This window comes from Mizuhopecten yessoensis, unplaced genomic scaffold, assembly GCF_002113885.1.
Source record: "Mizuhopecten yessoensis strain PY_sf001 unplaced genomic scaffold, ASM211388v2 scaffold11081, whole genome shotgun sequence".
NCBI classification, from domain to species: Eukaryota; Metazoa; Mollusca; class Bivalvia; order Pectinida; family Pectinidae; genus Mizuhopecten; species Mizuhopecten yessoensis.
This window is the reverse complement of record NW_018408870.1, coordinates 131,778-157,183: the sequence shown is the minus strand read 5'-3', so window position 1 is coordinate 157,183 and position 25,406 is coordinate 131,778. Positions and strand designations below refer to the sequence as shown.

General features: G+C 37.6%; 1 protein-coding gene across 1 annotated transcript in view; it reads left to right on the top strand.

The window, feature by feature from the left end:
* The window catches only part of LOC110465478 (glycoprotein-N-acetylgalactosamine 3-beta-galactosyltransferase 1-like), a 26,380-nt gene extending 1,830 nt beyond the window's left edge, over nucleotides 1–24,550 (top strand). The window contains exons 2-4 of the mRNA XM_021521314.1: nucleotides 13,110–13,196; nucleotides 20,287–20,951; nucleotides 21,491–24,550. Of these exons, the coding sequence (XP_021376989.1) occupies nucleotides 13,110–13,196; nucleotides 20,287–20,951; nucleotides 21,491–21,736 (998 nt within the window). The 3' untranslated portion in view covers nucleotides 21,737–24,550. The remainder of the gene's footprint in view (nucleotides 1–13,109; nucleotides 13,197–20,286; nucleotides 20,952–21,490) is intronic.
* Nucleotides 24,551–25,406: the final 856 nt, after the last annotated feature.

The following is a 25,406-nucleotide window of genomic DNA, read 5'->3' as shown; positions in this document are numbered from 1 at the left end:
CCCCTATCTATCTTTGGCTATTTCCCTTTCTGATCACAAGCGCTCGACAGACTGGTTGGGTTGCGGAAGGCTCCCCTCCCCTCTCCCTCCTAGCCTTACACGTTTACTGCATTGTAGTATATATATGGCGTCCAAAGACAAAGCAAGATGTATTTAGAATTTTAAAGTAAGTGAGAAAAATGACCGTTTGTGGGAGAAATTTCCCTTGTTCCTAATCCTTATTCTGTGGTTCTGAAACTCAGGAAAAATGGCTGTTTGTGGGAGAACACTAATCCTAGATCCATAATTCTGTGGTTCCTGAAACTCAGAAAAATGTCTGTTTGTGGGAGAACATTCCACTGTCCCAAGATCTTTATTCTGTGGTTCCTGGAGTTAAGAAACCGCCAATAGATCCACCATTGCTATGATTATAATTACTTTATTGACCTCATCACGCGTGATAGCGTACATGTCAATTGTATATAAAATCAAATTTTAAGTAAAAACTATAGCCGAGTAGAGTGCGAAAATTAATACAATATCATACTTGAACCAAAATGGTATTTCTGAATGGAGGGAGGGGGGTCGTGTGACTGACCGACAGGAGATATAACCTATGGCAAGCCAAGTTGTCATTTATGCATGGAGCAATGTTGATCCAGTACTTAACCAAATTATATAAGATATCTTATTTAATTATATAAGATATCTTATATACTTTATGAGATATCCTACATACTTTATAAGATATCTTATATAATAAATGAGATATCTTATATATTTTATAAGATATCTTATTTACCTTTCTTTATAAGATATCTCATAAAAGATATAAGATATCTTATATATTATATAAGATATCTTATAAACATATGAGATATCTTATAAACATATAAGATATCTTATTTTAAGTTTATGAGATATCTTATATCTTTTATAAGATATCTTATATCTTTTATAAGATATCTTATATAATATATAAGATATCTTATATAATTTGGTTAAGTACTGGATCAACATTGCTCCATGAATAAATGACAACTTGGCTTGCCATAATAACCATTGCCTATTCGACGGCTTTAAACAAGATATTCAATTCTACGAAAACCCATTGAAGTGAACATCAAACATTGCGCTGTTTACAGTCTGCACGTGTCCATTATAAAGGCATATAAACGACAACCGACTATTATTACACACTGTAGAACGTGTAAGGCGAGTCGAGCTGTTAAATACCACCGTCAAGGTCGTTCCCGAACCTCGTACAAATAACCCCACACAACTTCACTTAAAACGCCATTATAGAATTAGATCTGCAATTTTCGTTTGAGATATCAGAGCTGCCTATACTATTCTTTTCTGTGGTCATTACGAAATAGAACTTGTTCAAACCCTTTTATTCCTGACGAGATCAGACCTATATGAAACAGAAAGCCTGTTCAATCTTGAATCTTATCTGCTATAGTAGACTGACCCAAGAGAAATAATGCCTATATAAATCGGATTCCAGGAGTAATGACAAATACGGCTTTAAATGTATGTAAGAATATGATTTATTGATCTGAGAAAAAAAATATTTTTTTTGATAAGACAGGCTCTTGTATATGTATCACTCCTGAAACAAGGTCGGATATGGTTATTTTGAGGGTCCATTATGACAAAACTAAATATATTTTTTTATTTTATTTTTTGAAAAGTTTTCAGCATTACAAAATATCTTACTTTAGTAAATATCACTGTCCCTTGTTCATTCTTGTAACTTAATATCTTGCGTAGATCAGATAGAATGTATATGTATTTCCAATTTCCTCTATCTAATTGTTTAAATGTCTAATTTGTTTATTATTCAATGAATTGATTTTTTTCAGAAATTGCACTGTACAATTTCCTTTTAGATATCTTTCGAAAAAAACAACAACAGGAAATTGGAAGCCCACAACATGTAGATTCTGTCCTGGTCTTAGTTAAAAGTGAGGCATAATACATTTAATAAAAATAAATAGGATAATGATTTCTCATACTAACAAATTAATCGTGACAATAAAAATGTTATTTTAAGGAAATATGTATCGCGAGTGTTCCTGCCGTCTTTCCCCCTAGTTATATAGTATCATCGGTAGGTGATTTTTACTTTCCATGTCCGCTTTGTTTTGAAATTGCGGCACTGTTTAAATTTCATTACGTGACAATATGTTATCAGTCTTTACCAATGCCTTCATGATTTATTTTTGGAATAGATATATCTAGTTTTATTAACATAACGATATTACTGTACATATATAGAACACACACGTGACTGTTGACTGGACGTTAACCTTACTACACAGATTAGTATAGCTCAGCTTTATAACAGCGTGTGTGATTGGATGATACTGGTCATTTGACGGGCAGCAAAACATCATGACACCCCCCCCCCCCCCCCCCCCCCCCCCCTACAGTAGGGAAACATGATTATTCGTCCTCGTGAAACATGGTAACCGCCTTACTAAGGGCACTGTTCCGCCTTCTAGCTGTCGTTTGGGATCGCTACTGAAAAACACCAAGATGTGCCTACTTGTATGCTTATGCTATCTCTCCGTGGGGTCATTTTGGAGGTATTTCAAAAGAATGTGGAAGGAAGTATAGCTTTCTTGACCTAAACGTGACCAACAGTAAAATCAAAAGTAATATTATTACTTCGGCAAATTTATATATCTTGCTTGAATCTAGTATAATATATCTTTGTAAGAATAGAAAATTAGCATACTCAAGTTCTTTGTTAGAGAAATTTGAAAATCTTGTGACGTGTTGTTACAATGTACCATTTCCAGCTCTCGGGTATTATTGACGTATCTGAGCGATACACCGTACCACTGCCAAAAACTGTCACTTCACACTGCGATACTGACTTTTCCGGCAGGACTATAGCTTAGATACACCACTTCTGGACGGAAAACCATACCTTGTGAGAATTGAATGAAAACAATATAGAAGAATTAGACAAAATGTAAGTCACAACAATGCTAGGAGTGTAACATTTCGAGGGGGCTTGACCAGGATTCGACACATTGACTCCAGATCATTATATTATCGCACTACCCGACAGAGCTATCTTATTGAAAACAGCAATGAGTTTTGTATTCTGGATTGAAGACCCCCCCTCCCCCCCCCGCCCCTTCCCCTTTCCCCGCCCCCGCCCCCTCCACACGAAGAGGAAGCCGATTGACACACGTTATATATAATGGTGTAAATGTCCTCCGTTCCAATTATAACTGAGTACCGCTGTGTGTACATTATCGTCGGTGATCCTAATAACGTAATCCCTTTTGTCAATATTTTCACTTAAACCGTTAACAACTGTATACTACTATATTTGTGGTACGTATCTAACCCTACACTTTAAGATCTATGGGCCTCCTATAGCTTATAACAGTACATGGAATTTATAAAATGTCTTCAGGTCGATTCTGTATTCACATGGCCTAAGGCCGTCAGTGCACAGAGGTAACCTTGATGAAACCAATCTGCAAAAGCGGAGCATGTAGTAGCGTGTAGCTGCCTACTCATAATGTTGTCAAATACTCGCTTTTTGTTATAGTGTAAATTAAACAAACTGAAAAAAATGAGTATATGTCCCCCCCCCCCCCAAAAAAAATGTACATGTGCTATGTACAGAATACGAAAACTCCTCTTCTTTATACACACAAGTTCCAAACAACATCCAAACATATATTAAACAATGCTAATACCCCTTAACAATAGACAATTCTGTGGTCCGGCGAATTCGAAATATCAAAAGTTAGGAGACCCGTCAAAATTCCCCTTTCAGTGAAACTGTCTCGTCTATTTAAAACAAAGTGCTTATCTTGTATTTCCATGTCCATCGTACCTTAGATACAACCTCGATTTCCAGGGGTTACGATCACCTACAATGGAGGCTTTTCTGTAATAGTATTGTTTGATTAATATGTGCCTTAAATCGCTATAAAACCAACAAATCAGGATAGAATGGAATTCCTCTCCTATTTTTCTCAAATTTCATTGGGTACACATCCTGATTCTGCGTTTGACGTTAGAATGTCTTGCAATTAATATCAACATTTAATTAATGAGACGATATCCTAAATCTAGATCGAGGGTTGGCTATAAAGCAGAACATGACATGACCATTCAGCCACGTATACAAGTAGCATGCCCTTATGTTATTTGCGATTATTTAAGCTCCTCTTTAGGTCAGTAACTTGACATGACACTGTATTAGTTAATATATACTTTGGTGAACTCGTACTGCGGTAAAACATTCCACAGTGTACGTTTCAAAAACTACCCTATGAAAAGTTAGATTAAGATCATAGAATTTTGGATCGTGTTCATTCTGGTTTAGCTTATGCCATATCTTCAGTAGGAGGTAGTTGATTACTCCGGCTGTAACGTTAATTACTGATTCACTTTGGTGTGGTATTGGTATATGGTTCGTTTTATATTCACCAATCGATTTAATTTAAACATATAAAACGACGTTTTAAACTTTAAAAAAACCCTCTCAATTACAAGAAATGAGCTCCGTTGCAGAAAAGGTCTTGAATAATTAAATTGGTAACACGGAAGTAACCGCGGTCGCAACATGATTCTCCAATATTCCGTGGAGGCTTCGATATTCAATATGTTTAGCCCTAGTGAAACACAACCAAAAACCACTGCTTCGCCTATACAATTGTTATCTGCCCGTTATCTCCTGTCTGTGTGGACTGGTTCTATACCTGGTGACATAGTGGTTGTAATGTAATATTGTGTCCATTAGGCAGATACGGAGATTGTACGTAGATATCTTCGTCGCTGGAAACAGGTACATTTGTGTTAGTCATAAAAAGGTACATGTACCAAGGGTAGGTAGCCGGGCAGCAAAAATGAACGGCCAGACCGGGATTCCAACCCGAGACCGGCCGAACTCTAGACGGACGATCTAAACAACTAGCGATCGACCCAGTCCAGATCCGCTTCACCTTCCCCCACTCTTATAAAAAGGTATTTGGTACGTTTCGTTGGGAGTCTGCTGGATAACCGAACTACTCGGTAGTGAAGCGGACGTAAAACCAATCAATCAATCAATCAATAATTTCGTAGGGTTCCGGGTTCGAATCTCTGTCTGGTCGTGCGTTTCTCCTTTTCTTGTTACATAATAAACGTGGCATTGGCAGGTTAAGTCAAATTATCTTTTCTGTGCATTTGAAATTGTGTGGTTCACATTCTACATTAATCTAACATACAATAGACGTGACGGCATTACAGTAGACTGCTCAATTTCGGAACCTAACAGTATAGATGTATGTCACACCTCACCGAACACCAGATCGTCATGTAACGCCCCCTTCCGGACACTATTGTAGCTCTAAAACGCCTCGGGTATCAACATTGAGCAGTGTACCACACATAGCTATCTAAGATAAAGACTCGGTATCAATTTTAAGAGCATTCCTAGTGTGCAGCGACTAGCGAGTATTTTTGTTGCTTCAGGGGTTTGTGTCGAAACATGGACACTTTCCAAGCTATCATCCATGCCGCTCACTAAATATATAGATTTCCCGGAAAATTTGTAAAGCCTTCTAGTGCGAAACTGACGTGAACAGTAAACCCAGAAGTGTATCGAGAAGCGGAAGTTTTCGCAATTTCCTATTGACCCATCACTGCTATTTATTAAGAAAGTTATTGAAATAGCGTTCCATTGTCATCTAGGCTTGATGATTTTTTGGTGCGAAATATGAATTGAAACAGTAAATTCTTTGATGAAGTTCATGTAATTTTGATTACGTCAAACATTGCACTGAGTTTTGTTTTTCTTATAAGATAGTGGTTAAAAATACAGGAAGTGAATTAGGGATGAAACAGGAATACTAGAGGGTAGCAAGTGACACACAATAACGTAAATGATTAGGAAGGAACGCGAAGAACGCGAAGGAACGCGATTGCTCAAGAAACTGTTAAGAGGGGATTTTGGATGATTCCCATTACTACCCATGGGGAACTCGACTTGTATTCTCAAAGGCGGCTGGGGTTCGATTTCCCGATCGGACATGAAAAGGTATTAGGTCTCCTGCCAGATTATATGGGTTTTCTTCGGGTGCTCCAGTTTCCTCCTCCATTAACACCCCCTGCGCGCTAACATCCGGGGCAACAAGAGTGATTAATATAAGTTGAAATAACTTGTTTCATGATTGTTGTAAAATACAAAACTAGTAAATAAAGGTTATATTCGATTTTTATTCTGAATGAGAGTTTTTCTTCGTTTAAAATAAATGAAAATATATATAGGTCCTATGTTTTTAAAACCGTTATACATCTAGAGATATCCCCTTGGTGTCGTTCTATACAATGTAACAATATGTACCCGCGAACACACAAGTGTTCATTGTGTATTCGAAGTAGAGTCGATACGACCCGACGTCAATTCCTTTGTATTGTGCTATTTCTCTGATGATATATGATTTGTTCTGAATCGATTGGATCCTTCCCTTTGAATACAGCCACCTTACTGGACTTTAGCAAGGCTATTGCTAGTAAAACTGCGATAAGGTCCGTTGTTTTAATACAACCTCGTTTTCGGACATGAGTAAGGTTATTTCTTTACAAAGTTATATAACCGTGTTCAGGGACTTGAGCAAGGCTATTGCGTGTTTAACTACGTTTGGGTTCTTTAGGGTTATACGACCTTAAAATAGTAGGATTCCTTACGGAAAATTACCCAGTTGTCTCTGTCAGATTAGGTAATTCTGCTGCACTATAAAATGTGTGGAGGATTCACCATTACTTGTGAGTTGTATGAAGCGAGCTAAGCGATTTGTGGTGAGTTTCCTAAAAGGCAGATGGAAATCACGGAGGCTTTGTTGTCATATACTCAGCCAAAATCAAGACCTTACAGCGGCATTTTGCATTGTCGTGAATTTGTGACGTCATATGATTGCTAATGACGTCACAATAGGGGGAGTACACGCTACATAGAGAACTTTCTATGTTATTATGTCTAGATTGTTATGAATTGTTGCATAATACCGTCACATGAATGTATAAAACATTTGTGTTATTACCCTCTGTGACGTCACAAGGAACAATACAGTGACGACACAAATCTACAGAAAAGGCGGGACTGGTCACTTTTTAAATACATGTAGTGTGTTTTTGCGGAGTAGATTATAAATCTTAAGTTCATTCCTCATTAAATCATTCTATATATTTCAAATTCTTCATGTTATCATATTCCAATAAGAATTGTGTATTGATACTTTTTTGGGTGATTTTACTGATTTACATAATGGCCCTTTTCGGTGTTACATTTCTCTTTTCTTAGCTTTTACTGACACGCTTACTTAATTTCCGTCTCTAGCAAACTTCCTCATGTCAGAGCGCCGGGATACTACCCAAAAACAGAACTGTTTATTCAGTCAAAGCAATAATACAAATGCAAACACATCCTATTGCCTGTACAATGGACCATTTCACTGAACTATTATAGTTTTAATCGACTAAATATACGTCACGCATGATTATTGCATAAGGTTTTTTGGTTCTCACTTAGCAACGGAAACCAAACAATATCGTATAGAGTTATAATTCATATGCACGCCACAGATGCCATATTGAAAGAATAGACAAATTAAATTGTGATATTTGTTTTTTTACTGAACGACGGATTGTGAATAACACGTTACAAAGGTGTGATATTGAATAGTGACACCACGGTTTACCGGAGAGTAAGCTCTGACAACAATGTACACGGTTAACCGGAGAGTAAGCTCTGACAACACAGTACACGGTTTACCGGAGAGTAAGCTCTGACAACACTGTACACGGTTTACCGGAGAGTAAGCTGTGACAGCACTGTACACGGTTTACCGGCGAGTAAGCTCTGACAGCACTGTACACGGTTTACCGGAGAGTAAGCTCTGACAACACTGTACACGGTTTACCGAAGAGTAAGCTAGCTTTCATAGCCCGCTTTTCGTATCTAAAGATCCTCGTACCTCTACCGGGAACCCAGCACAGCATTCCGCCCGGTCACATAATCCTGACAAGGGTGAACAAATTGTTGCAATGACCGTACATGCTGAACGCTTAACAGGGAATAAACACTACCGTCTTTAATTGGACTTTTGTATGTCCCGGCCTGGGGACAGAACCTATTGTCTTCCTCGCTGTCTTTAAACTACCTTTTTAATGTATACATGTTCGGGGCTGTCGGGTTACGTGATCTAGTGACTCTAATACCGACATGTTTCAGAACGGCCATGATTACATCAGTGGCTATAGCGCCCAGCTGTTCGTTCTGTCCAAGTTACTCCAGGGCATGGCTTTTGAAGTTAAAGGTCCTTAGCTATACACGTAATAAGACTTTATATGACCACGGACTAAGATTTAATCTTAAATGCTATTCCGTGACATAACTTTGCCATTGGATGTTTTGATCATATTTTTGTTTGTTTTACGTCATCGCAATAATTAAGGTCACGCGCGTGGGGACGGTGTCAACGGATGATTGTTCCACTAAACGCTACTTCAAAGTACCATCTCGCTAAAATGTCGTAAACAGGGCCCGTAGTCATGGAACCGTTCTCATACTCAAGCATTGATTTTGGGCGCAAGCCTTATTTCTTGGTCCTGTTATAAATGAATAAAAGACCTTATTTTGTCACAGTTTGAAAAATTGAAGAGACTTATAGGCTGATCATGTTTTCAATATTTACTGTACATTTGTCGTGATGGAAGTGAGTTACATGTACCAAAGGTAGGTTTGAGTATAGAATCCATGCTTGAGCCTGGACACGGTTTCCTGAATACGGGAACTGGACACGTAAGCATGACACTCTGCCCGGAAATATCGTTCTGTTAACAGGCTAACCATCGTTTGGTACGGCCCACTTCCTTCTGATGACGTCATATATGTACACAGAGACGGGCAGAGCGATTGATATAGCTATTACAAACACATTGTATTGGTATCTAGTATCTACACGTACAATCGCTGTATACCACGTGGTACATGTAAATAATCCTACGTCGATTACGTATTTCTTTGTCATTCAATGATTAAAGAACTTCTCATGACTAAAATGTACATGTATACGATTGTAGATGTTATGAAATCTATATTTTCCCATACAGATGGCGCATGAATTACATTCGCCTTCGAGATAAACGTGTTTTTTGGTTCGTGATAACAAAGAAAGTTCGACCACAATGAAATGCATCCGAGATAAACGTAGTTTTTACGTTCGTAATAACAAAGAAATTTCAGTCGAAATGAAAGTCTTCTTTAAGTTTTATATTATATGTTAAAATAATGTTTCAACACAATGGAACGTATGAAAATTATCTGGAGGAAAGTACTGCATTTGGAAGAGAATATTTTGACGTTAAAATTGAAATGACATCATACAGTTAATATCACCATGCTGTTTCTAAAAATAGAAGCATCAAGTTAATATCACAAATCACCGACCCCCACGTGACCATGATCCAACCAATGACGACGTAGGGAACATGCGTAACATCGAATACAGATTTATAACACGCTTACACGCGTGACATCGAATACCGATTTATAACACGCTAACACGCGGGACATCGAATACAGTTTTATAACACGCTAACATGCGTTACATCGAATAACGATTTATAACACGCTAAAATGCGTTACATCGAATACCGATTTATAACACGCTAAAATGCGTTTCATCGAATACCGATTTATAACACGCTAACACGCGGGACATCGAATACAGTTTTATAACACGCTAACATTCGTTACATCGAATACAGATTTATAACACGCTAAATATCACAAATCACCGACCCCCACGTGACCATGATCCAACCAATGACGACGTAGGGAACATGCGTAACATCGAATACAGATTTATAATACGCTAACATGGGTAACATCGAATACAGATTTATAACACGCGAACACGCGTAACATCGAATACAGATTTATAAAACGCTAACACGCGTAACATCGAATACAGATTTACGACATGCTAACATGCGTAACATCGAATACAGATTTGTGACACGCTAACATGCGTAACATCGAATACAGGTTTATAACACGCTAACACGCGTAACATCGAATGCAGATTTACAACATGCTAACATGCGTAACATCGAGTACAGATTTATAACACGCTAACATGCGTTATTCGATTTTCAGTCCTCTAACACGCGCAACATCGAATACAGATTTATAACACGCTAACTTGCGTAACATCGAATACAGATTTATAACATGCTAACATGCGTAACATCGAATACAGATTTGTAACACGCTAACATGCGTAGCATCGAATACAGATTTATAACACGCTAAATATCACAAATCACCGACCCCCACGTGACCATGATCCAACCAATGACGACGTAGGGAACATGCGTAACATCGAATACAGATTTATAACATGCTAACATGCGTAACATCGAATACAGGTTTATAACACGCTAACACGCGTAACATCGTATACACATTTATAACACGCTAACACGCGTAACATCGAACACAGATTTATAACACGCTTACACGCGTGACATCGAATACCGATTTATAACACGCTAAAATGCGTTTCATCGAATACCGATTTATAACACGCTAACACGCGGGACATCGAATACAGTTTTATAACACGCTAACATGCGTTACATCGAATACAGATTTATAACACGCTAATATGCGTGACAACGAATACAGATTTAGGAGATGCTAACATGCGTAACATCGAATACAGATTTATAATACGCTAACATGGGTAACATCGAATACAGATTTATAACACGCTAAATATCACAAATCACCGACCCCCACGTGACCATGATCCAACCAATGACGACGTAGGGAACATGCGTAACATCGAACACAGATTTATAACACGCTAACACACGTAACATCGAATACAGATTTATAACACGCCAACACGCGTAACATCGAATACAGATGTATAACACGCTAACATGCGTAACATCGAATACAGGTTTATAACACGCTAACACGCGTAACATCGTATACACATTTATAACACGCTAACACGCGTAACATCGAACACAGATTTATAACACGCTTACACGCGTGACATCGAATACCGATTTATAACACGCTAAAATGCGTTTCATCGAATACCGATTTATAACACGCTAACACGCGTAACATAGAATACAGATTTATAACACGCTAACACGCATAACATCGAATACAGATTTATAACACGCTAAATATCACAAATCACCGACCCCCACGTGACCATGATCCAACCAATGACGACGTAGGGAACATGCGTAACATCGAATACAGATTTATAATACGCTAACATGGGTAACATCGAATACAGATTTATAACACGCGAACACGCGTAACATCGAATACAGATTTATAAAACGCTAACACGCGTAACATCGAATACAGATTTGTAACACGCTAACACGCGTAACATCGAATACAGGTTTATAACACGCTAACACGCGTAACATCGACTACAGATTTACAACATGCTAACATGCGTAACTTCGAATACAGATTTGTAACACGCTAACATGCGTAACATCGAATAAAGATTTATAACACGCTAACATGCGTAACATGGAATACAGATTTATAACACGCTAACATGGTTAACATCGAATACAGATTTATAACACGCTTACCCGCGTGACGTCGAATACCGATTTATAACACGCTAACACGCGGGACATCGAATACAGTTTTATAACACGCTAACATTCGTTACATCGAATACAGATTTATAACACGCTAACTTGCGTAACATCGAATACAGATTTATAACACCTAACATGGGTAACATCGAATACAGATTTATAACACGCTTACACGCGTTACATCGAATACCGATTTATAACACGCTAACACGCGTAACATAGAATACAGATTTATAACACGCTAACACGCGTGACATCGAATACAGATTTATAACACGCCAACACGCGTAACATCGAATACAGATGTATAACACGCTAAGATGCGTAACATCGAATACAGATTTATAACATGCTAACATGCGTAACATCGAATACAGATTTATAATACGCTAACATGGGTAACATCGAATACAGATTTATAACACGCCAACACGCGTGACATCGAATACGGATGTATAACACGCTAACATGCGTAACATCGAGTACAGATTTATAACACGCTAACATGCGTTACATCGAATAACGATTTATAACACGCTAAAATGCGTTACATCGAATACCGATTTATAACACGCTAAAATGCGTTACATCGAATACCGATTTATAACACGCTAACACGCGGGACATCGAATACAGTTTTATAACACGCTAACATTCGTTACATCGAATACAGATTTATAACACGCTAACATGGGTAACATCGAATACAGATTTATAACACGCCAACACGCGTGACATCGAATACAGATGTATAACACGCTAACATGCGTAACATCGAATACAGATTTATAACACGCTAACATGCGTTATTCGATTTTCAGTCCTGTTCAGAACTACAGGTCTAAAACAGAATAGAGTTTAATACTTAACTCATCGAACTTGGTCATGGCATTGCGTTGCAGGGGTGTTACATTCTTTATAGTTTCAAACTTGATTTTGTGCTGTGTTACAAGTTCTGTGGTTGTTTGATAGAAGTACGAGCCCCGGCCGCTCGTGTGGTGTGTAAGTAACTCTCCCTCGTTCATTCTTGCATGTACATTGAAAAATCCAGATTCGATCCCTATGTAATCTCGTGACCTTGATAATGTAATGTTGCTTGGGCGATAAACATTTATAAACTTGATACTTTGGTTTTCGTAAGAAAGTAATAATTTGATCGATATGCAGTAATTGTATCACGTGATGAAAATATCATGTTCTGTGAAGACATGGTCCGCAACGATGGACGGTTAGTTATCATTCGTACACGGGCCGCGGATGTTGCTGGCAACACCTTACTTCCGGTACTTGTGTTTGGTCACATCCGTTGTATAAATGTTTGGTTGTTTTGAGGATCGTGGTGTTGCTTAGATGTACCACGACATTAACACACTATACGTGTATATTTGTGTTATGTATGTTTCATTACCAGTGTTTGTAACTTTACGCTTTTATATTTAACTGACGTCTTCGTTTTTCAGGAATATGGTTTGACTACGAAAACGTACCGAATGACCTTTCTTCTATACAGAGCTATCGCCCCGAGGACATCGAAGACGACGATACAAGTAGGTTATACATGGTAGCAGAGTGCGCATGCGCATTGATGTATGGAATATACGCGTAATTGCTACATGTATTTGGAGATCGAGAAGCGAGGTTTTAAGGATTAGCACAAATAGTATTCTGAGTTGGTATGCTGGACATTTTGTTGTGGTAGTACGTGTGTACGTCATCAGATAGTCTAGGTCCTATGACAACGGTTACTACTGACAACAATATGGCCCTAAAGGGTCAGTTTATAGTGTCATGCTACTGTATAAATTAATACGCCTTGGGAACGATTATCATGCACAATTCATGTTTTCTTATTTTGGACAATCAATAGAACTCACCGAACATAGCAACAGGCAAAATGGTATTAACCTATGTCAGCGTATGGCAGCTGTAACTGTCGGCGTATGGCGGGGGGAACTGTCGGCGTATGGGGGGGGGAACTGTCGGCGTATGGCAGGGGTAACTGTCGTTGGCGTATGGCAGGGGTAACTGTCGATGTATGGCAGGTGTAACTGTCGACGTATGGCAGATATAACTATGCGTATGGCGGGTGTAACTGTCGACGTATGGCAGATATAACTATGCGTATGGCGGGTGTAACTGTCGGCGTATGGTGGGTGTAACTGTCGGCGTATGGCGGATGTAACTGTCGGCGTATGGTGGGTGTAACTGTCGGCGTATGGCAGGTGTAACTGTCGTTGGCGTATGGCAGGTGTAACTGTCGATGTATGGCAGGTGTAACTGTCGACGTATGGCAGATATAACTATGCGTATGGCGGGTGTAACTGTCGGCGTATGGCGGGTGTAACTATCGACGTATGGCAGGTGTAACTGTCGGCGTATGGCGGGTGTAAGTGTCGGCGTATGGCAGGTGTAACTGTCGGCGTATGGCGGGTGTAACTGTCGGCATATGGCAGGTGTAACTGTCGACGTATGGCAGGTGTAACTATGCGTATGGCGGGTGTAACTGTCGGCGTATGGCAGATATAACTATGCGTATGGCGGGTGTAACTGTCGGCGTATGGCAGATGTAACTATGCGTATGGCGGGGGTAACTGTCGGCGTATGGCAGATGTAACTATGCGTATGGCGGGGGTAACTGTCGACGTATGGCAGATGTAACTATGCGTATGGCGGGGGTAACTGTCGGCGTATGGCAGATGTAACTATGCGTATGGCGGGTGTAACTGTCGACGTATGGCAGATGTAACTATGCGTATGGCAGGTGTAACTGTCGACGTATGGCGAGTGTAACTGTCGGCGTATGGTGGGTGTAACTGTCGGCGTATGGCGGGTGTAACTGTCGACGTATGGCAGATGTAACTATGCGTATGGCGGGGGTAACTGTCGGCGTATGGCAGATGTAACTATGCGTATGGCGGGGGTAACTGTCGGCGTATGGCAGATGTAACTATGCGTATGGCGGGTGTAACTGTCGACGTATGGCAGATGTAACTATGCGTATGGCGGGGGTAACTGTCGACGTATGGCAGATGTAACTATGCGTATGGCAGGTGTAACTGTCGACGTATGGCGAGTGTAACTGTCGGCGTATGGTGGGTGTAACTGTCGGCGTATGGCAGGTGTAACTGTCGGCGTATGGCGGGTGTAACTGTCGGCGTATGGCAGGTGTAACTGTCGACGTATGACGAGTGTAACTGTCGGCGTATGGTGGGTGTAACTGTCGGCGTATGGCGGGTGTAACTGTCGACGTATGGCGGGCGTAACTCTATTGGTATCGATGGTGTAGCTATGAGCATTACATTGATACAACTACGCGCGTTATCATCGACATTGCGGACAAGTGCGCGTGAGCTCGACATGTCGATCATGGTCAATCAAGCGTTACGTACTGTGATAGTGTTTCCGGCCCCATTTAAAACCATGTACGTTGGCAAAAAAACGTTTGTGCCGTGCTTTGAAACTGGAGCTTTTAATACCCAACCGAATTTCGTGTCGTTTTTTTTCTGAGAGATTTAACTAATTTTGTGGTAGAATTTCAGATATTATGAGTGTCCTTAGGTTTATTTCGGTCAAATCTGAGAGAAACCTGATATTTTAATATCCACACCACACGGAACTTTCTGTCACTTTATTCTGAGGAACTGAACACTGTTTGACTTCCGTTTATCATATTTTCCTTTATGTAAAACATTTTGAGAACACGAAAAGTCATGGCGAACACGGGGCATTGCACACGAAGCGTTGTAAGTAAACGAAAACCGACAAAGGTCAAAAACGCAATATTGCTTTAAGAAATGGTTATGTTACATGTACATAAAAAGAAAATAAGTTCAACGAACTGCACAGATTTTATATATAAAATTGGATCTTTAAGCTTTCAGGGCAATTTTGATTTAAATGGACGCTTATTTTCTTTTTTGTCATTTTTGTTATATAATTGGTTAAACGGCTAATATTCACTCCTTACGGTACAGACTTACAGACATTTAAATTTGAATGTCATATATCAAGGTGTCTAATCACTCCAGTCGGACTGATTGAAATGGCGTTAACTTATCTATTGATAATGGTATATGCTTTACTGATCAGATTACAAACTTTAAAACAAAGTTGTCTCTAATGCCTTCAAGATAAAACATTTGCTTCAAACAAGTACTGGTAGATGAACGTTCGTCTTTAAATGTAGAATAGTCTTTTCTTATCAAAGCCAGACCCACTATGGGGAGTTTTAGAATGATTTAGTTCTTTTAATATTTGCTTATTCTTTTGTTTTTCTTGTGTAAAAATACTTTGAATGCCGTGAGAATACAGTCTAAGTTTCGCGTGAATCAATAGGAATAAGAAAAGGGCCAGCAGTACTGCAGCGAGCGAACTCCCGATCTTGACAAAGACTACTCATTACCGGTGTTGTCATCCAATAATACAAATGCAATGCATTAAAACACGTGTGTCCAATGTATTGGTCGCAAATCCTACAAAAACAAACAAAAACAACAAAAATAAACATTGAAAGATACATTACTTTAAAGGGGAAGTTACTCTAAGGCAGGAAAACTAATTTTGGCTTTTTCATGTTCTAAAAAGAAGGGAAAATACTTTAAGGCATGTAGAAAATCCGACTGAAAATCTTCTTCGACATTATAACTGATACAATTGTACACCATGGTCAATTTTTGAAATCCCCAGCTTTAGTATATTGTCTGTTTAACAAGACCTAGTATATTGTCTGTGTTATCTAGACCTAGTTTATTGTCTGTGTTAACTAGACCTAGTATATTGTCTGTGTTAACTAAACCTAGTATATTGTCTGTGTTAACTGGACCTAGTATATTGTCTGTGTTTACTAAACCTAGTATATTGTCTGTGTTAACTAGACCTAGTATATTGTCTGTATTAACTAAACCTAGTATATGTTCTGTGTTAACTAAACCTAGTATATTGTCTGTGTTAACTAAACCTAGTTTATTGTCTGTGTTTACTAAACCTAGTATATTTTCTGTGTTAACTAGACCTAGTATATTGTCTGTGTTAACTAAACCTAGTATATGTTCTGTGTTAACTAAACCTAGTATATGTTCTGTGTTAACTAAACCTAGTACATTGTCTGTGTTAACTAAACCTAGTTTATTGTCTGTGTTTACTAAACCTAGTATATTTTCTGTGTTAACTAGACCTAGTATATTGTCTGTGTTAACTAAACCTAGTATATGTTCTGTGTTAACTAAACCTAGTATATGTTCTGTGTTAACTAAACCTAGTACATTGTCTGTGTTAACTAAACCTAGTATATTGTCTGTGTTAACTAAACCTAGTATATGTTCTGTGTTAACTAAACCTAGTATATGTTCTGTGTTAACTAAACCTAGTACATTGTCTGTGTTAACTAAACCTAGTATATTGTCTGTGTTAACTAAACCTAGTATATGTTCTGTGTTAACTAAACCTAGTATATTGTCTGTGTTAACTAAACCTAGTATATTGTCTGTGTTAACTAAACCTAGTATATTTTCTGTGTTAACTAAACCTAGTATATTGTCTGTGTTAACTAAACCTAGTATATTGTCTGTGTTAACTAAACCTAGTATATGTTCTGTGTTAACTAAACCTAGTATATGTTCTGTGTTAACTAAACCTAGTACATTGTCTGTGTTAACTAAACCTAGTATATTGTCTGTGTTAACTAGACCTAGTATATGTTCTGTGTTAACTAAACCTAGTATATTGTCTGTGTTAACTAAACCTAGTATATTGTCTGTGTTAACTAAACCTAGTATATTGTCTGTGTTAACTAAACCTAGTATATTGTCTGTGTTAACTAAACCTAGTATATTGTCTGTGTTAACTAAACCTAGTATATTGTCTGTGTTAACTAAACCTAGTATATTGTCTGTGTTAACTAAACCTAGTATATTGTCTGTGTTAACTAAACCTAGTATATTGTCTGTGTTAACTAAACCTAGTATATTGTCTGTGTTAACTAAACCTAGTATATTGTCTGTGTTAACTAAACCTAGTATATTGTCTGTGTTAACTAAACCTAGTATATTTTCTGTGTTAACTAAACCTAGTATATTGTCTGTGTTAACTAAACCTAGTATATGTTCTGTGTTAACTAAACCTAGTATATGTTCTGTGTTAACTAAACCTAGTACATTGTCTGTGTTAACTAAACCTAGTATATTTTCTGTGTTAACTAAACCTAGTATATTGTCCGTGTTAACTAGACCTAGTTTATTGTCTGTGTTAACTAGACCTAGTTTATTGTCTGTGTTAACTAAACCTAGTTTATTGTCTGTGTTAACTAAACCTAGTATATTGTCTGTGTTAACTAGACCTAGTTTATTGTCTGTGTTAACTATACCTAGTATATTTTCTGTGTTAACTAAACCTAGTACATTGTCTGTGTAAACTAAATCTAGTATATTTTCTGTGTAAACTAAACCTAGTATATTGTCTGTGTTAACTAGACTTAGTTTATTGTCTGTGTTAACTAAACCTAGTATATTTTCTGTGTGAACTAAACCTAGTATATTGCCTGTGTTAACTAAACCTAGTATATTTTCTGTGTTAACTAAACCTAGTATATTGTCTGTGTTAACTAAACCTAGTATATTGTCTGTGTTAACTATACCTAGTATATGTTCTGTGTTAACTATACCTAGTTTATTTTCTGTGTAAACTAAACCTAGTATATTGTCTGTGTTAACTAGACCTAGTTTATTGTCTGTGTTAACTATACCTAGTATATTTTCTGTGTTAACTAAACCTAGTACATTGCCTGTGTAAACTAAATCTAGTATATTTTCTGTCTAAACTAAACCTAGTATATTGTCTGTGTTATCTAGACCTAGTTTATTGTCTGTGTTAACTAGACCTAGTATATTGTCTGTGTTAACTAAACCTAGTATATTGTCTGTGTTAACTAAACCTAGTATATTGCCTGTGTTAACTAAACGTAGTATATTTTCTGTGTTAACTAAACCTAGTATATTGTCTGTGTTAACTAAACCTAGTATATTGTCTGTGTTAACTATACCTAGTATATGTTCTGTGTTAACTATACCTAGTTTATTTTCTGTGTAAACTAAACCTAGTATATTGTCTGTGTTAACTAGACCTAGTTTATTGTCTGTGTTAACTATACCTAGTATATTTTCTGTGTTAACTAAACCTAGTACATTGCCTGTGTAAACTAAATCTAGTATATTTTCTGTCTAAACTAAACCTAGTATATTGTCTGTGTTAACTAGACTTAGTTTATTGTCTGTGTTAACTAAACCTAGTATATTTTCTGTGTTAACTAAACCTAGTATATTGCCTGTGTTAACTAAACCTAGTATATTGTCTGTGTTAACTAAACCTAGTATATTGTCTGTGTTAACTAAACCTAGTATATTGTCTGTGTTAACTAAACCTAGTATATTGTCTGTGTTAACTAAACCTAGTATATTGTCTGTGTTAACTAAACCTAGTATATTGTCTGTGTTAACTAAACCTAGTATATTGTCTGTGTTAACTAAACCTAGTATATTGTCTGTGTTAACTAAACCTAGTATATTGTCTGTGTTAACTAAACCTAGTATATTTTCTGTGTTAACTAGACCTAGTTTATTTTCTGTGTCAACTAAACCTAGTATATTTTCTGTGTAAACTAAACCTAGTATATTGTCTGTGTTCACTAGACATAGTATATTGTCTGTGTTAATTAAACCTCGTATATTGTCTGTGTTAACTAAACCTAGTAAATTGTCTGTGTTAACTAGACCTCGTTTATTTTCTGTGTCAACTATACCTAGTATATTTTCTGTGTAAACTAAACCTAGTATATTGTCTGTATTAACTAGACCTAGTTTATTTTCTGTGTCAACTATACCTAGTATATTTTCTGTGTAAACTAAACCTAGTATATTGTATGTGTTAACTAAACCTAGTAAATTGTCTGTGTTAACTAGACCTAGATTATTGTCTGTGTTAACTATACCTAGTTTATTGTCTGTGTGAACTATACCTAGTTTATTGTCTGTGTTAACTAGTCCTAGTTTATTGTCTGTGTGAACTATACCTAGTTTATTGTCTGTGTTAGCTATACCTAGTATATTGTCTGTGTTAACTAGACCTCGTTTATTTTCTGTGTCAACTATACCTAGTATATTTTCTGTGTAAACTAAACCTAGTATATTGTCTGTATTAACTAGACCTAGTTTATTTTCTGTGTTAACTAAACCTAGTTTATTGTCTGTGTTAACTATACCTAGTTTATTTTCTGTGTTAACTAAACCTGTATCAAGAGACCGCTTCACGGTCTTCCCGTTGGTGTTTTTTTTGTAACGTTTGATTATACTTTCAGTTACTAACGTCATTGTTTTTAATTAACTAGTTGACAATTTTAAGTGGGCATACATTTCATCTGAGAGGATTTTGAGCAATTTCTGAAAATTTAGTGACAAGAATCCGAAAATATAACATTTTATTGTTTGACAGAAGACCGGGTTACGTGAGCAGTCTGTTAATGTTCGTTGTTGTATATGCCATCTGGGGACGAGTAATTGGAAAACCTTTTTTGTAACATGTAACCTGAAAAATACCCCTGAAGACAAACAAAATAGTTTCTTAATAACTTCATCATTTATTTTTCAGTTCTCGTGAACACGTCAGTAGCAGATGACCTTGTCCAAAAGGTCAAGATATTTTGTTTCATCGCCACGACGTCGGATAACCTACTGACGAAGGCCAAAGCTGTTAACGATACGTGGGGGAAAAGGTGTGACAAGATTCTCTTTGTGACGTCATCGCCGTCAAAGTTATCCATGACGATTTCGTTTAACATTCAGGATTCGAGGAGTCACCTAACGGGAAAGACGATGTCAATGATCAATTATATTTATAGACATCATGTAAATAATTACCAGTGGTTTATGAAGGCGGACGATGATACTTATGTTGTCATGGAAAATCTCAAACTTCTTTTGTCAAAATGTGACGCTAAGAAACCAATATATCTCGGTCACCATTTAAAAATGCATTTAAAACAAGGCTACATGAGCGGTGGCGCCGGATACATCATGAGTCAGTCGGCACTGCGCATGCTCGTGGAGGACGGTCTGGATCAAGGCCTCTGCAAGCGAGACGGGAACGACGAGGATGTGGACGTCGGGCGCTGTCTGGAGACAGTAGGAGTCAAGCCCTACTCTACGACAGACAAATTCGGACGGGAGACGTTTCACGCCTTCAGTATATTAAATTATATTATAGGACCTGTTCCGGTGTTTCTACTTCAGTACCCTCATAAACCAGCTAGATCGGTACGTACATCTTACTTATCTAGTGGACGATTTCGGAAACGCCAAATCATCTGAAAGTCTTATCATGATGCAAAAATCATTTGAATAAAGGAGAAATAAATGTTAGCTCATTAATATCTGTTGTCAGGGCCAACATATACCAATGAGCTAACATGGCGGACACTTGAAACGTCACATTGACGTTTAATAAATTTTGTTTTTATTAAAGTTTTGTTAATAACACTGACGTCTTTGAAATCATTTACTAGAGTATTGATTGTCTTAACTGAAGCATATACTGCGGTTATCTGATGTTTGTGGTATATGTTTCCACACTAATTCGCGCATGAATATTAATACAGAATACCGCAAAATGTCAGACACACTGATATTAAAGCCGTTTTGGTCTCTGGAGTATAACATATAGAATACCATTTGTATTTATCACCTATTTGTTTACCGGTATATTGTATCTGTATTCTGACCTCGTGCTGTATCCTATCTCTGTATGTGTGTATTTATATATAGTGTATGACGTGTGTTCTCTCCATGTTTATTAGGGCAAGAACTGCTGTAGTCAACTGCCAATCACATTCCACTACACCACGCCCAAAATGATGTACATCACCGAGTACTTCCTGTACCGGACAGCGGTCTACGGGAGACAACTCGCGAATATTGACGATGACTTCTTCAAAGAGGCGGTATCGCGCCTCGACAAGGATCCGGGTTCGGTATTTCTGCCGTACGGACAATCTGGGATCTCGGTGGTGGACACTAAATCAAACAAACAAAATGGCGGATGAATTTCTGATTCGTGAAGCATAGATGGGATGAATTTCGACCTCCAGAGATTAGCGAAGTGCTCCCGAAAGGAATGTGTCATGTGATATTTCCGCAATATTTGTGTTCCACGCATTGATATTTAAAAGGGCAGATGGTCGCTTTAAGAAATATCTGGTAATCTAATTATCAGGAAAAAAATATCCGCTGAGACAATCTACGGTGGTAAATGCCATGAGATGACCCACCACAGTGCAGTTAAATCGGGTACTCGGACCGTCAATATACAGATATAGTGCTGAAACATCATACTTTGTGTAAGACTCAATTCACTGTGTGGAAAACCTCCCTAGGGAGTGAAACAGATTGAAGAAATCCCGTCACCGACGGTCATCTACATCTTTAACTTTGTCCTTTCTCATATTGAGCAAGATTTCACTGATTTCGTGTAATTTCTTAACATTTTCTTCAGGTTGGTAATTATGGATTATGAAAAATGTCTTGTTACACAACCTATACGTGTTTTTATGTGACGTTTCGACTACTAGTACGGTTTGTACTCTGTCATCATCATCAGACAAATGACCAGTGAAGCCTATACACACAAAGGTGTAAAATGTGACTTGTAGACAACTCTTATTAGTGAACTTCATATCTGTCATGATAACGAGAGTTCAACGGTATAACACGAGAAGAAAAGAATTTGTGAAGTTGTGTAGGCAGTATTTATGACGTCGCACCAGTTGTGCAATATTTTTAACATGTCACACTTGATGAGCACACCCGGCGATGACGTCAGACGTCTTGTGAACTCCTGAAAATAACAATAGCTGGTCATTTGCTTCTAAAGTATGACAAGCTATATAACATTTATACCGTTGTTCATGTTTACAGGTGATTTATATCAATATGCTGCTATCCTGTATTCTTCATTGGGTAACGTTATATTCGATTTTGTTTATGTCATTTGCGTTCACTGCTCTATGTGTGTGTTTAGTTTACGAGGTCTGTAAGTCTGCTTAGACTAATGATGCCACTTTTTACATTGGATCACATATCTGTAACTCATTCAGCCCTAACATGTCATAATACATTTTTCCAACCTTTGAATTGGAAGAGTTCAAATGTGTCTTTAGGGGTGAATGAGTTAAGTAGTTTTGTCTATAGTGACAGAAATTTTAAGTAATGTCACTTATTTATTTATTTTCTATATTGAATCTGAAGCAATATTTTTTACCAATTCTGTCTGTATTGACGCTAGATCTGTATATGTCTTAGGTTATCTTTGTCTATTGTAAGGCTGGACCTATGTCTTAGGTTATCTTTGTCTATTGTAAGGCTGGACCTATGTCTTAGGTTATCTTTGTCTATTGTAAGGCTGGACCTATGTCTTAGGTTATCTTTGTCTATTGTAAGGCTGGACCTATGTCTTAGGTTATCTTTGTCTATTGTAAGGCTGGACCTATGTCTTAGGTTATCTTTGTCTATTGTAAGGCTGGACCTATGTCTTAGGTTATCTTTGTCTATTGTAAGGCTGGACCTATGTCTTAGGTTATCTTTGTCTATTGTAAGGCTGGACCTATGTCTTAGGTTATCTTTGTCTATTGTAAGGCTGGACCTATGTCTTAGGTTATCTTTGTCTATTGTAAGGCTGGACCTATGTCTTAGGTTATCTTTGTCTATTGTAAGGCTGGACCTATGTCTTAGGTTATCTTTGTCTATTGTAAGGCTGGACCTATGTCTTAGGTTATCTTTGTCTATTGTAAGGCTGGACCTATGTCTTAGGTTATCTTTGTCTATTGTAAGGCTGGACCTATGTCTTAGGTTATCTTTGTCTATTGTAAGGCTGGACCTATGTCTTAGGTTATCTTTGTCTATTGTAAGGCTGGACCTATGTCTTAGGTTATCTTTGTCTATTGTAAGGCTGGACCTATGTCTTAGGTTATCTTTGTCTATTGTAAGGCTGGACCTATGTCTTAGGTTATCTTTGTCTATTGTAAGGCTGGACCTATGTCTTAGGTTATCTTTGTCTATTGTAAGGCTGGGCCTATGTCTTAAACCCTTTCATCACTGTAGACTATAATGGGCTCATCCAAAGCATTGCCTGGTAGAGTTCACTTAAGTTACATAGGGGTGAAAGGGTTAAAGATGTTGGTCTACCTTGAGGCTGGACTTATAACATACTGGTTGATAATTAAGGTGATTTTTTGTTCAAACGACACAATTGTTTATTATTGTGAAAGTGTTCATGCCTGATATTCCTCTTAAATGAGAGTGACCTCATAATTCTTTTACAAAATAGTATTACTATTCACATACATTTATATATATACATGTATATGAATAAAGGATCAATGTTTATCCGTCTACCTATTACAATATCATGCTGTATTTTCTATGTTTGGGTGCATGGCATTTACAATGTATACAACCTCGTTGATAACTATCTTTTTGATTTTTAAAACAAACCAATCTAGACATTTTGGTTGCGTGGAGCTAAGATGAATTAAACTAGACTGGCATGAACTGTTATGTATAGTCGGAACGTATCGAAGACCATTTTAGCAAGTATGGGCAAGTATTAGTGAAAATGCATCATCAGCAAACTTTCCAAGATGACGTCATGAACTATGTGACGTCATTAATTAACGATGATACAATCATATTACACCAGTTATGTCGACAAAATGTCTTTTGATAAATCGATATTCCACTGAAATATGGAGCCAATGCTCAAGTTGTCATTATTCCGTCTTATCATTCTCTTGTGAGCAGGTATCTATTGTTATGTCATTGGTTTGTGAGAGTAACGTCATCAATATTTGAGAAAACGATGTAATTTTCTCACACAAACCAATGACGTAACAATCAGTACCTGCTCACAAGAGAAGATAACTCTGCAATACGCGAAGACGGAATATTGCAAGAAAGTGCTCAGGAAGCGACGATAAAAACGACCACGTGTATTTTGAAAATAACTTGCTTCATACTTGTTGTATAATACATTAAGGGTATTATCACGATTGGTTACTGACGATACTACATCGATCACAGTGTATGTCTGATGATACAATAGGACATCGATCACAATGTATGTCTGATGATACAATAGGACATCGATCACAGTGTATGTCTGATGATACAATAGGACATTGATCACAATGTATGTCTGATGATACAATAGGACATCGATCACAATGTATGTCTGATGTTACAATAGGACATTGATCACAGTGTATGTCTGATGATACAATAGGACATCGATCACAGTGTATGTCTGATGATACAATAGGACATTTTTCTTTTGATTCAATGTTATTGTGGTACTTTTCTTACCTTCCATACGACAGTATCACAACACTTTTGATCAAGATCTTTTTCGTTGATTTAATTTTATTGTGTTTTTTTAAGCCGCTCTTGGCGAGAGCCGAGCGGCTTATTAATTCTGTCCAGAGAACGAAATGACGGACCCACTTCCGTTCGGGGTGCGTGCGCATACTTCGGTGCATGCTTCCGCTATATAGTTTCGTTATCGCAAATAGAAAGTAGAATCTCTGACACTCACATGTGGGTTACATAAAGTCTTCTGATACTCCTCTCCAAATAATAATCCTTACTTTAAATAATTGCTGGAAAAAAAGTTTATCTCCGGTGCATTCTACGAGTGTTATGGTGGTGAAATTCGTGCACTAA